The sequence below is a fragment of the Nicotiana tabacum genome, chromosome 5, assembly GCF_000715075.1.
Source record: "Nicotiana tabacum cultivar K326 chromosome 5, ASM71507v2, whole genome shotgun sequence".
Taxonomy (NCBI): Eukaryota; Viridiplantae; Streptophyta; class Magnoliopsida; order Solanales; family Solanaceae; genus Nicotiana; species Nicotiana tabacum.
This window is the reverse complement of record NC_134084.1, coordinates 144,882,761-144,896,625: the sequence shown is the minus strand read 5'-3', so window position 1 is coordinate 144,896,625 and position 13,865 is coordinate 144,882,761. Positions and strand designations below refer to the sequence as shown.

At 36.1% G+C, this 13,865-nt stretch overlaps 2 protein-coding genes across 2 annotated transcripts; one reads left to right on the top strand and one right to left on the bottom strand.

Moving 5' to 3' along the window:
• The first annotated feature begins 495 nt into the window (after positions 1 to 495).
• Positions 496 to 7,940, top strand: LOC107810172 (ATP-dependent zinc metalloprotease FTSH 8, mitochondrial). The gene is made up of 6 exons (XM_016634909.2): positions 496 to 624; positions 3,624 to 3,752; positions 4,702 to 5,148; positions 5,264 to 6,031; positions 6,176 to 6,403; positions 7,199 to 7,940. The coding sequence occupies exons 2-6, from the start codon at positions 3,663 to 3,665 to the stop codon at positions 7,814 to 7,816; spliced, it is 2,151 nt and encodes a 716-aa protein (XP_016490395.2). The 5' UTR covers positions 496 to 624; positions 3,624 to 3,662; the 3' UTR covers positions 7,817 to 7,940.
• A 1,751-nt stretch (positions 7,941 to 9,691) lies between these two features.
• LOC107810170 (scarecrow-like protein 9) lies at positions 9,692 to 13,650 on the bottom strand. Its single transcript, XM_016634907.2, has 3 exons — positions 13,617 to 13,650; positions 10,230 to 12,756; positions 9,692 to 10,141 (listed from the first exon to the last, which is right to left on the bottom strand). The coding sequence occupies exon 2, from the start codon at positions 12,748 to 12,750 to the stop codon at positions 10,444 to 10,446; it is 2,307 nt and encodes a 768-aa protein (XP_016490393.1). The 5' UTR covers positions 12,751 to 12,756; positions 13,617 to 13,650; the 3' UTR covers positions 9,692 to 10,141; positions 10,230 to 10,443.
• Positions 13,651 to 13,865: the final 215 nt, after the last annotated feature.

The window sequence follows — 13,865 nt, the reverse complement described above, 5'->3', positions numbered from 1 at the left end:
TATTATAAAGAAAAAGTAAGGTACAAAGTAGAATTATTATATAAAAAGATAGTGTAAAAGAAAAAATATGATTATTTGAAGGGCGAAACGAGGAAAAAAAAACGACTCGATCATACCAAATCAATCGTTCCACATAAAGTGACACTTTTTATCTTTATGTAACGACAGATTTAGCGATACAATACAATAAAATTTAAGTAACAATCAAAACATACATTGTATGTAAAATAATAATACGATACAATACAATAGGTAATAACTCTCCAAACAAGATGTTATGATATTAAGCATGTCATAATAATTGCGTGACAATAAAGACTTGTCACTTAAAGTAAAGTGAAAATTTCAAGTTAAAATATTTTTAAATTATTTAAAATTTTATTTTTTGAAACTTCTTAAAAAAATTAGTATCACGTAAGTGTATGGAATGTCTTGACAAATTATTTTAAAATCCCTATACTTAAAAAATAAATTGACTACGTGACTTTTCGAGTAGCCAATCAAATCAAATCAAACACATAAAACACAAGAACTAGAGCAAAATATGCCAAATTGGATAGTCTTTCTGCCCCGCCAAATTCTCCATTAATCCGTTCATATCGCCATTTCTGCAAACATTTACAGGTAAGTGCATCAAATTCTCAGCTAAATAATGGTGAATATGAGATTAGGTTTTAACATAATATAACGAGCTACTTTGCATCTTTAACCTATAGTTACAGTAGTTTTCTAGCAAGTCAAGCATACGCTGAAATTATGAATATATAATAAATCTGTTACCTTAATCTCTAAGCTTAAACATCATCTTGTCCAGAAGTTGAATTTTTTCAAAAAGATTCCAGCAGCTCCGTGCAGGCAAGGCAAGATCATCAATAATCTCACTAGGCAACATTATCTCTTAAATTTGGCATCTTCTATAGCCAAAATGTATCTGGGTTTGTGTTTAAAAACGGGTTGGAGTAGTTTTTATTTTTTTAGTTTTTGACTGGGTAAATAACTAAATATTTGGTTCTAGTTGCTTTGGAAATCCACATTGGTATTTTTAGCTAATTTGGCATGCCTACTGGCTTTTTGGTAAAGATTTAATGGATTTTAAAAAAAGGGCGGCCCGTGCACAAAGCATCGCAAGATCCGGGGAAGGCCGCACCACAAGGGTGTGATGTAGACCGTCTATCCTAATGCAAGCATTAGTGGCTGCTTTCACGGCTTGAACCCCTGATCTATAGGTCACACGGAGAAAGATTTAGTGTTGCTCCATGGATTTTCGGCCAAATTTAATTTTGGAGTGAGCAGCCACAAGTTTTGTGATTTCAAAGTGACTAAATTAGTTTAGCGACTTTTGTAAGAAAAAAATCCTAAGTTGGATAACCATTTTAGAAATTAATTCATTATCCTGTGTGATTGTCATTGATCAGTTACATTTGATGTTAGAGATCATATGGTGGAGTAAAATGATTTGAAATGAGCTAACAGAAGTGTGCTTGATAGTAGATATGATATTTAAAAACTTTGGATATCATATCAAAATGTACATATATTTATATAAGCTTTGTATTATTACAGATAATGTCGAGATGTTCTTTGCTTATTAAAAAAAGAATGTGTAGATGTAGTTTGAAGAGATCGGTTGTGGAACTTTGCGCAAAACTAGTAAGAAATTGATTAGAGATAGTTTGGGAGGTCTAAAATCATTTATACAATTCTGGAATATTAGGAAGATGAGGATACTTATCCATGAATTGTGGTTAAGTCTACAAAGTGGGATGGGGCTGTAAAGATCTAAACCATTTTATGGTATTCCACAAATGAGGAAGATGAGGATATTTTATCTATGAATGGTGATGGATATCAAAAAGTGGGGCATGATTTGAGTGTGCATTTCTTGTGCGTGGCGTGTAGAAAGTAGACGGAGGAAATTAGAAGGATGGGGATTCGAATTGCCTCTTTTCTCTAAGCTGGTTGAGATATTGGGTATTCTGCTATATGCTGCTTTTGCTTTTCTGCTAAGAGTTCCCAAATTGAAATAGTTAGCAGTAGATTTTGACAATGTGAACTTGAATGAAATGGCTAAAAAACAAGGTGGTTTAGGAATTAGGAATTTGAAGAATCAAAGCAAGGCTCTTAGAATGAAATGGTTATCGAAGTACTCTCAAGAACCCCAATCTTTATGGAGCAAAGTGATCAAAGCTAAGTACGGTGAGGAAAATAACTGGGTGTCAAAAAAAGTCAGAACATCATATGGAGTAAGTGTGTGGAAATCCATCCGAGAACTTTGGCCTATAATGAAGAATCACCCTTCCATAAGAGTGAACAACGGAAGGAACACATCATTCTGGAATGATTACTGATTGGGACATGGAAGCTTAAAGGAAAGATACCCCGATATGTTTGGATTGGCACAAAACCAGCATAGGACAGTAGCTGATATGAGGAGTCATCAAGGATGAGAAATCTCTCTCAATGACTGGGAGATAACAAGATTAGCTCACCTTTACAAAGAGTTGGAAGCATTTAAAGGTTTACAGGAAGGGTTTGATTCACTTTGGTGGCAGAGGCACAACGGAGGGTTTTATCAGGTGAAGGATGCATATAAGATTTTGAATCATAATAATCAACAAGTAGACGCATGGCCATGGAAACATATATGGAGATTCCATACAAGGTAGCATGCTTCTCTTGGCTACTAGCAAAGGAGGCTGTATTAACCCAGGATAATCTCATAAAAAGGGGAATTTTTCTGTGTTCAAGATGTTTTCTATGTGGGAAAAATGTTGAAACTGTTAGCCATTTATTTCTACATTGCAAGATTACAGACCAACTATGGAAAATCTTTATTAGTCTTAGGGGCATTTCATGGTCAATGCCATACAGGCTTAAAGATGTCCTTTATAGCTGGGAAGAAGCTGGAGCTGAAGCAACTAGTAGAGATAGATGGAGGACTGTCCCGGCTTGTATCTGGTGGACAGTTTGGAGGGAAAGGAACGCTAGATGTTTTGAAGATAGAAGCAATCCAGTACAGAAGATCAAACTCAATTGTATTCTTCTTTTTTGTTTTTGGTGCAAACAGATTTACACAAAAGATACATTGACAATCATAGACATACTAGGATCTTGCTAGGTCTCAAATCAGAACATCTCCTTATCCTCTTCATGTAAATTTGGTTTTCAGTGCAACCTATGTACTGATGTTATTAATATATACAAAAGTTACCAATTCAAAAAAAAAAAAAAAACTTGAATTGTGTCACCTCCTATGTCTTAACACTGTGTAAAAGTGATCGTAAACTACTTGAGAGAACCACGAATTACAACTTTGTCAGCGTGAAAACCTTTATATGTGAAAGCATATGCTTTTGAATCCTTCAAAGGTTATATTAGACACTTTTTATGAGTTTAAAACATGAAGCTCAAAAGTAGAACAATTACAAAGCATTTATAGCGAACCCCAATTAGTATGGGATTGAGGCTTAGTTGATTGATTTGGTGGAGTTTGAAATAAGTGAAATCGCAACACCTGACATGATCTCTAAATTCTTTTTTTTCTTTTTTATTTGTATGTTTTGTTCCCTTGGGTTATCTATGCTGAAAACTGAAAACTTGTTCTTTGGTTTAATCTTTGGCAGAGGAATGTGTAACTGAGCAAGGAGGCCCAGGTGAACTCCATGAAGAAATATCAACTTATACTCTTTTTGTTATTTGTTGGCTTTGCTTTGTCATCAATATTACTTCTGATTTATCTCGAACCGGAGGAGGTTAGTTCTACCCAACAGTTTGTTGTACAGTTCTAACTCTCATTGTTTCAGCTCTTTTTTCTTATATTAGAGGATGAGTTTAGTGCCTTAATTAAGGAGTGTGAGACCAATGTAGACTGGAATGTAATCTATTTGATAAAATGTTATGACCGATTTTCATCTAATCGTGGATTTGCCTAGTGGATGAAATGGAAATGAAAGACCAATTAACTGTATGTCTACCAGTAAATGAGGACACTGGGATAGAGGATGTTTCAATATAGGGTTTGATTTGGAAAATTAGGTTTTTGTAAACTTTTATGAATGAAATTGTTAGTTTGCTTTTGAAGAATCGGATTTGGACTTGGTTTTTGAGATGAAATCAACTTCATTTAGATGTTATTGAAATAACAATAATTTAAAACCAAATGTCAAATACTAGTTGATTTCTTCCAATTTGTCCAAGCCTTGGTGGACAGAGTTATCTCGTACCTGTTGTTGGTGGGAGGTGGCAGATATTCGGTGGAATTAGTCGAAGCCCGCGCAAGCTAGCCCATACACCGCAGTTATCGGAAAAAAACAAAACAAATAACATTAAATAAAACTTAAGTACTCATGCTATGTCATTCAACCATGTGACCCTTGCATCTCTGTTATACATTGCCAATTCGAACTTATTCTTCTTAAATTATTTGTGTATATTAATATTTATAAAAGTAAAAATATTATAAAGTGGATTATGATGAAGAACTTCTTTCAAGGTTTTACATGTTCCTTATCAAAAAAAAGGTTTTACAGTGCATGTATGAAATTAACGAAGCAACAAAAATTCTGTATATATTAAATCTTTTCATTTGTGACTGGTGACTTAGCAGGATTTTATTTTCTGGGAGGGCAGTGTTTGTCTTATTTTCATTAGATGGTTGTATTTTCTCTTTTCATGGTCACTTCACTTTACGTAAATTTTCAGATTAGCTTCCAAGAGTTTAAAAACAAGCTACTTGAACCTGGTCTTGTTGATCGAATTGTCGTTGCTAACAAAGATGTAGCCAGAGTTTATGTAAGGAGTTCTTCACCTGGTAATAATCAAACTGATGATGACACCGTTCAAGGTCCTACAAGTGGTACAAATGGTAATAGAAACATTAGCAACCACAAATACTCTTTTAACATTGGGAGTGTTGAGTCATTTGAGCAGAAGCTGAAGGAAGCACAAGAAGCCTGGGGAATAGACTCTAATAATTTTGTCTCTGTGGTATATGTTAATGAGTTGGATTGGTTCCCAGAACTGATGAAGTGTGGTTTAACCCTGTTGCTTCTAGCTATCCTTTATTATATGGATTTTGGAGGTGCTCGTGGAATACTTAATATTGGTAAAGCGCATTTCACAAAGATGGACAAAAATGCAAAGAATAAGGTGAGAATTAGTTCCCATTATTGGACAGCTTCAAAAAACAGCAGTCTTTTCACTGAGAATTTGTTTTTTCCTGATTAGTTGGAAACTAAAGTCAACTGGCACTTTTATGGTACAGGTCTTCTTCAAGGATGTGGCTGGATGTGACGAGGCTAAGCAAGAAATTATGGACTTCGTCCACTTCCTTAAGAATCCCAAAAAATACGAGGAGCTAGGAGCCAAAATTCCTAAGGGTGCTCTTCTAGTTGGTCCTCCTGGGACTGGAAAGACACTTTTAGCTAAAGCTACAGCTGGAGAAGCTGGCGTACCTTTTCTCTCGATTTCTGGGTCAGAATTTGTGCAGATGTTTGTTGGTGTTGGTCCAGCTAGAGTTAGGAGCTTATTTCGGGAGGCAAGACGTTGTGCACCTAGTATAATTTTCATCGACGAGATCGATGCAGTAGGTGGAACAAGAGGGAAGGGACGCTATTCTGGAGGAAACGATGAACGTGAGGGTACTTTAAACCACCTGCTTGTAGAAATGGACGGATTTGCAACCACATCTGGTGTAGTTGTACTCGCTGGCACAAATAGACTTGATATATTAGACAAAGCCTTGTTAAGGCCTGGTCGTTTTGATCGCCAGATTACCATTGACAAGCCAGACATAAAAGGTCGTGAACAGATTTTCAGAATCTATCTGAACAAGTTGAAACTTGACCAGGAGGCAGCGTTCTATTCACAGAGGTTTGCTGCTCTAACACCAGGATTTGCTGGAGCAGACATTGCGAATGTTTGTAATGAAGCTGCTTTGTTTGCTGCTAGGAGTGAGAGTACCACAATCAAAATGCATCATTTCGAGGCAGCAATAGACAGGGTGATTGGGGGTCTAGAGAAGAAGAACAAGGTATCCAATCTCCTCACTCTTTTTCTTAAGATGCTGTTATGAATTGCAGTCCAGTAGGTTCTAGTAAGAACTTGTAAATGGCAAAAAAGTTATTTTTGGACAACACGATATACTTATGCAAAGCTACCTTTGTGCATTCTGCAGGTCATAAGCAAACTGGAAAGGAGGACAATTGCGTATCATGAATCCGGCCATGCTGTTGCTGGTTGGTTCTTGGAACATGCAGAACCATTACTTAAAGTGACAATTATTCCTCGTGGAACAGCAGCATTAGGATTTGCTCAATATGTTCCCAATGAAAATCTTTTAATGACTAAGGAGCAGCTATTTGATATGACATGCATGACTCTTGGTGGCCGAGCTGCTGAGCAGGTATATTTATCAACTGTCTCCTTGTTTTCACATGTTTTCCCTACATCATTATCAGTTAATCTTTTGGAAACATCTCATCGTGCTGGATGCATATGCAAACCATTCCTGCCAAAGACTGTTAGAACGTCCCACATAGGTTGAAAAAATAGGCTGTTGTCTCTTTATATGGTCTCGGACAAGCCCCGCGTCGTACTTCAAGAAATGACTCCTGTGACTTCTCTTTAGGAAATTACCATTTTTTTTATAATCTTCTTGCCCCTTCACTTAACGAAATAGTTATCCTCTAGAAGGTGAATCCTTTGTGACATGAATTACTTGTGTTACAGTTCTGCTAGAATATTTTATAGTCATCAAACTGGTTTGTTGCATGTCATTTTAGGTACCCTTTTTGCTGTCATAATATGAATGAAGTTTCTTAGACGCAAAAAGACTGTGTCATGCCACCAACTTTTACACAGTAACATGCCTAAATGCATACATCCTAAACTATTCCTAATGAGTTTGGGCATATTCAATTTTCTGCTTTTCAACCTCATAGAAAGCTGCTCAATGAAGTAGTAGGCCTTAATATGACAACTCTGGATATTCATAGAATCAATAACCTAAAAAACGTCACATATAATACTTCGTTGTTGGACAAGATTAGTCACTACGTACCTTATTGAAAATGCAATCTCTTTAAATCTTTATAGCAACTTGCTTTTTCCACCTATTCCTTTTCCGAATTTTCTACCTTTTTTTCTTCCACTAAATCAGATCTTTTCAATGTTGATATGGATTTTAATTTTTGAGTAGGTTTTGATTGGAAAGATCTCAACTGGAGCTCAAGATGATTTGGAGAAAGTAACCAAGATGACATATGCTCAGGTAGCTGTCTATGGTTTCAGTGACAAGGTTGGTCTTCTTTCTTTTCCGCGAAGAGATGATACATTTGAGACATCAAAGCCCTACAGTAGCAAGACTGCAGCAATTATTGACGATGAAGTTAGAGAATGGGTCGCCAAGGCATATGATCGTACCCTACAGCTTATAGAGGAACACAGAGAACATGTAGCTCAGATTGCAGAATTGCTACTTGAAAAGGAGGTCCTTCATCAAGAAGATCTGGTCCAGGTATTGGGTGAACGCTCATTTGAGAATAGTGAGCTTACAAACTATAACAGGTTCAAGCAAGGATTCGAAGAAGAGAACAGAGAAATTAAAGATATCCCTAAGGACAAGACAGCACAAGATAATCAATCCTCTTCTGAGGGATCAGAGGTTGTCCCAATCAGTGTTGTCAAAGGTGAAAACGCGCGAAAAGGCATTGAAAAAGACACAAGGTACATCGGGGCTTTAAGTGTAAAGCGCAAATGTGCATTTAAAGGATGGGTTCTAGTAAAGAAAGGTGCAGTGAAGAAAAAACAATTATAGAAAAAAAAATTATTGAAAAAAAACCTGAAATCAAATGTAATATATGAAGTACAAAGCATGTCTGTCAAGTTCAAAAGCCAATTTAAACTTTGATTTATATGCAAAGGTGTAGCTTTTAGTTTCTAAATCAATTACTAGTTTATTAGGTCAATAATGTTGTGTTAACTGTGGTGGAACGAGGAACGATCCAAAAGGGACCCCCCCCCCCCCCCCCAAAAAAAAAATGCACAGTTGAAGCTTCTCTTGTGTTAAGGGGATTCAATAGCTTATATATTTAAAAAAAACTACTTTTTTGTATAAAAATTTTGTATGAAAAAAGAAAAGAAAAGGTGGGAGTATTCAATTCAAGAGAGAAGCTCTTTACATAAAAGTTTTGTCTACTCACAAGAAAGCAGAGGCGGATCCAACATTTGAAGGTTGCAGGTGCCACTATATATATAGTAGCCAGAAAGACCGAATAGGAAGAATGGATGATTCAGTTAATTTTTGGTTAATCCAGTTACGTCTTTTATTTAAAAAATGCAAATAAGTTCAATTTTAGTTCAATTTTTTTACGCTTGATTTACTATTTTCCAGATAAAAGTACGAAAAGATATTATCCATGAAAGTACGCATGCAATTAGAAATTTTTCTTAAAGAGTAGCTTATATAATGTTTGATTTGATTAATTAATCATTATGCTTGGGTTAATTTTTCAATTTAATTGTTGAGTCATATGAGAATTATTTTCAAAGGCAAAATTTTAAAGTTATCAATCTATGAAAATCAATTTAAAACCTCTCTTAATCAGGATATTTTTTTCAAAATCCAACAAATGATACTGTAAAATTATACTCCAATATATAAATTAATGTTGTATCACTAGAAAGAGAGAAACTATATATTAATTAGAATTTTAAAATTACGTATCAAAAGAAATTGCTTATGAAATAAGATATAATTGTAGGGAGCAAAATGAATACTAATGTATAGAAATTTAAACAAAGAAAGAATATAGAGGGATTTAGTAGCAAACAACCGGAAGAAAAAAGAGGGAAATCTAGGGTTAATAAGTAGGAAAAAGATCTTAAAACAAAGAAACGTAAAATTTGCTACTGCAGCAAATTGAACCCAGAACCATGCAGTAGATTACAGACTTCAAAATCAAGTCAAAACCATGGCACCCGCTTGCTGTTTGTGTAATCCGGGTGCCACTTTATATATATATAGCTTACTTTCCATAGATATCAACATATTTATTAAGAATTTTTGTCGAAGCATGCGGGTGGCGTGCCACCCCGGTCCGACAAGGTAGATCCGCCCCTGCAAGAAAGTTAGTACATTTTCTATGCAAAATTTAAAATAGTAGTGATTATTCTACAATTAAGTGGAGAGTATTCTACATAATATTCTCTTGACGTGAAAAGACCGTAACACTAGACCGTGACCCTAGATCATCGAAATAATGAGTGATGGCATTGAAATAGTCAACCCAAGAGTCGAGACTAGTACAATTATAAAAATAAGTAAGACTCTGATACCGTATGGAAAGAGAAAATGTGAAGTAATACTTGTTGAATTGATTGTAGATAATACAAGGGGCATTTCTTATAAACGAGTTAGTCTACTTACAAGGAGGTAGCTAATAATTCTCTTGTAAACTGTGATAAGTTAAAATTCTAAATTACGAACCAAGAAGCACTTTGAACCTTGACAATCCAAAAGATGAAGTTGATTAATATTTGAGAAGTTTTATTGCCATTTTTCAGATTATTGTTGCATGCCGTGGCAGAAATTATGCTCGTGAAAAAAACAATGAACATTGGGATTGAACTAAGAAGAGAAGTGATCTATTGCATCTAATTCTGTATATGCTATTTGTCAGTTAACACACCATTTGACAGCCTAAATACAAGGCTATGCAAAACTTGTTCTCTTTTCAAATGGAAATCCAAATGATGGATAAAGAAGCAAAACAGACAAGATAATAATGTTTAATAACAACGCGTTGCACATAAGGCACCCCAGGGTGTAGCAGTGAAATGTGATAAAAGGTCTTGAGAGACTAGAAATTAAGTTCCAATAGATACAAAAAATACTACTAGGTAATCTTTTCCTATCTGCCTAAAACTCGATGATGACCAGAGTTAGGTGAAAGGTAGCAGGTATGTGCTACACACTTTGCAGCAACGATTATATGCTGATAATTCAACTTCATCATCGGTTGGCAAGAATATTTTCTGAAGCCTCACCTTGAATGATCATCTTAGCAACGAAATAAACATTGTGTCGCTCGTGTGAGCAAATATTTATTAGCTTTAACAACAGCATGAACTTGCCCGTTACCTGCATGGGTGGCATGTTCAGTCACTTTTTAATGTTAAAGATGAATTGGAACAAGAAGAGAACATGTGAAATAGGTCAGGAGATTTACCTCTGTATTGTTTGATTTCTCCAAATATGTGGAAAGACAACTTTATGTTCAAAAGAAAGCATGTTAAAAACATGCCTTGCACACTATGTTACGTGGACTCTCCAAAATGCTGCCACACCCTTGTCGGATCCTCCAAAAGTATACTACTTTTGGAGGATCCGACACGCACCCGGAAACATTTTCGGAGAATCCGAGCAACATAGCTTGCAGATTCTTAAATAGGTTTCCAACAAGATAATGCATATATTGTTCTCCCTTTCCACCCTAGCAATAGCCACTTGTTATTTTCGTCGATTACAAAGTCTTTGTGATAGCTTGATGTCACCTTTTCTATTGCCCGATTCATGACCTCCCGTTCAAAAGGTATCTGTGTAAACCTTGCCCTTAGATTACGAACTTGCCATTGCTTATATGTCTCTGGCCTTTCGACTCTTTCCCACCCCTCGCAAGCTATGACATTCAGGGCTTCCCTCCCAAAGATCTCTCTCTCAATTAACATTCGTTCTGGAGACTCACGTGGTACATTAGCTTCCAGCATATCGAAAAGTGCAGAAAAGTGAAAAAGGACCTCACGAAATCGCGTGACAAAAAATGGGGCACTGTAAGCCCCATTGACAATCCCATGGATGAAAATGTCTGGATTGATTTTCCTTATAAGATCGAGAACAAGAGTTCTCGAACTGTCAGTTAACACGGTCTCATCAGGCAAGTTCTTAAATCTATACAAACAATTGACGACAAGAAATTCATCTTTTTCAAGCTTTAGATCCTCAAGTCTGATAGTTTCCCATTTCTTTGCAATTGCATGGTATTCAAATGGTACATTAAAGGTCTGAGCATAATCAGCCAAACGGCGTCCTGTTTCCTCAATCCTTTCTGCAGGCCTGAAACCAGGTTGAGGAAACTCTATACCAGTAATGCGAAGCTTTGGGGGCCCACCTTCTCTAGCTGAGATACGTTGAATAAGCGTAGGCCATTGAAAGCCATAGAGGATACCAAAGTCAATGACATGGACCCTTGCAGCATTCCCTGCTTTTGTCATGATTGTCTTGTTTGAGGCAAAACCCGAAAGCTTCCTGAATGGCGATGACGCGAGATACAAGTGATAGGCCTTTAAAAAATCGGCTGCTGATGTTTTTTTATTGACAAGGGCCTTATAAATCTGGCTACCAGTGCCGGCCAAGCGTGCCTCCATACCATCCGCAAAGCAATGAGCCAATCTCTGGTTGCCATCTCCGAAAGGAGATGAATGGAGTCTGATCTGTTTCAGCAGTTCAATTGCGCTTCTGCAATCATCAGCAGCAACAGCCTGTGCACAATTTATTAAAAGAGTCCTTAAATCTATGACTTCCTTTTTACTACTGTATTTCTTGCCGCGGCCCTTCCCTCCATTATATCCTTTTGATTTCCCATTCTGCACCGTAGTTTTCATTCTAGCATTCTTCAAGCTCTCGCGATAAGCTTCCAACGCTTCCTTCCCATTACCCAAGCTATGCAGCAAAACAATATCAAACTCGTCTGAACGAACTGTTGATTCTGTATAAACAGCAGCTTGTTTGCTACTTCTTTCTTCTTCTAGTAAATCCTTATCATCTCTATGAGGATTCTTCCTCCCTCTCGGCTCTGTAGGTGAAGTCTCTCCCGCATACCTTTTCTCTACCCGAGCAGCCACATAACCACTTTCCCCTCTTTTCTCCAGAGGCAACAAGTCATTAATATCCACATTGTCCAACAACTTAATATTAGTTGGGAGGAACTTGTTTGCTTCTTCCACTCCTTTCCTAAAGTTCCAAATCGGGTGGCTGTCGTTATATATATCAGGGGTATGAAGAGGACTTACAGGAGAGTCTAAGAACCCATCTACAATATTATTTAAGCTACTCGATGAGCTAATCGAAGAGTAAGTACCATTACAAACTGAAAGGCCTTGTACATAAGAGGAATCAAGATCATTGGAAATGTTAATAACTGTTGGATCAATAAGGTAACCACTACTGTCATTGCTATTACTCGTAAAATTATACAGACTTCCTGAGCAGTACTCATCTGGTATCTCATCGTTCTGGTAAGTAATCGACAGGTTTTGCTGAGGTGAAGGTGGATATTTCTTGCCGAGGGCCTCATAGAATGACTTCTCTTTCGCTTGAAATTCCAACGACTCCTGAAGCATATGTGTCTTATCCTCCATATCTTCTTCCATAAGCATCTGATTTATATAGCTCAAAACCGTATCAGAGAAATCAAAGTCTTCATTGTATTCATCCTCAGCACCAATATCAGAAGTCAATGCTTTGTTGCTGCTTGTTGGTAAAGGGTCATTAGAAACTGATTGAACTCCACCAACATTGTTTGGGACAAAGTTATTTTCAAATCTTGGACCATTGACTAGCTTCTGATCTTGATAAATAGCTTCAAATCTTGGCTCATTATTCTTCCAACGATTCGAAGAAATGGGTAAGGATTGGTTCTCCAGGCTGAATCCATTCATAGAAGTTGGAAAACTATTGAACCTTGGATCCATTTTAACCTAATTCATAAGTTCTCAAATTAAAGCTCATTGTCAACAATACCAACTATGATTGATTATATGTATCTGTGTTAAACCATATACACTTTCTAAGCTCTAAATGTGAAACAAACACACAAGATTCTCAAAAACCATAAAAAAGATAAGAGACATTGACAAGGGAATTAAAGAAAAATAAATATTAAATCATGATTACCAAGATTGAAATTTTATCACAAATTATCTTGGACTATCTTTAGATTCTTGCCACCATTAGATTCTTAAGTTAAAAAGATTAAAGGGGGTAGCAAAAACTTGCATTACTCACTCAAGTCTATAATCAAGATCCAGCCTTGCTATATGTACGGGTAATATTTGTGTGACTAATAAGGAAATAATGCTAATCTTTTTTGAAACAGATGGAGTATGAAAGAAAAGATTGAAATATTATCCCAGATTATCTGGACTATCTTTGGATTCTTGCCACCATTAGATTCATTTTAAAAAATTAAAAATAAAAGGGGGCAGCAAAAACTTGTATCATTCATTCAACTCAATGTTCTATATGCAGACCTACTCATTTAACAGAAAATTGACCTCATTTATAAAGTACTTGAAAGAAAATCAAGAAAATCCCAGAATTAACATGCAACAATATAACAATAACCAGCGAAATCTCACAAGTGGGGTCGTCTTGGGAGGGTAGTGTAAGGTAAAGAGGTTGTTTCTGATAGCCTCGACTCAAGAAAAACATAAACCCAACAATTAAAAGGAAAACAAAGTAGTGACAGTAGCAAGAATTAACAGTCAACAATAACCTCAAAAAAAAAAAAAAAAAGAGAACTACACTTGATATGAAAGAGAAGATGTTAAGGGCATACCTCAAAACTAAGGAAAGCAGAATAGTTAGAAGATGCACTGTAGAGAATGTCTATAAAAAGGGTATAGTCTATATATTTATAATAACATGTTTGGCCAAGCCGGAGAAATCAGCTTATTTTGAAAAGTGCTTTTTCTAAAAGTTCTTTTGAAAAAAGTACTTTTGGAGAGAAGCAGTTTGTGTTTGGCTAATCAATCTGAAAAACACTTTCGAAAAATAATTTGTGTTTAGCCAAACTTTTTAGAAAGTG

Coding starts and splice junctions, on each gene's coding strand:
- LOC107810172 (XM_016634909.2), top strand. CDS start 3,663: ATGAAGAAATATCAACTTATACTCTTTTTGTTATTTGTTGGCTTTGCT. Junction 6,032..6,175: donor GTCTAGAGAAGAAGAACAAG/GTATCCAATCTC, acceptor TGCATTCTGCAG/GTCATAAGCAAACTGGAAAG. Junction 6,404..7,198: donor GTGGCCGAGCTGCTGAGCAG/GTATATTTATCA, acceptor ATTTTTGAGTAG/GTTTTGATTGGAAAGATCTC.
- LOC107810170 (XM_016634907.2), bottom strand. CDS start 12,750: ATGGATCCAAGGTTCAATAGTTTTCCAACTTCTATGAATGGATTCAGC.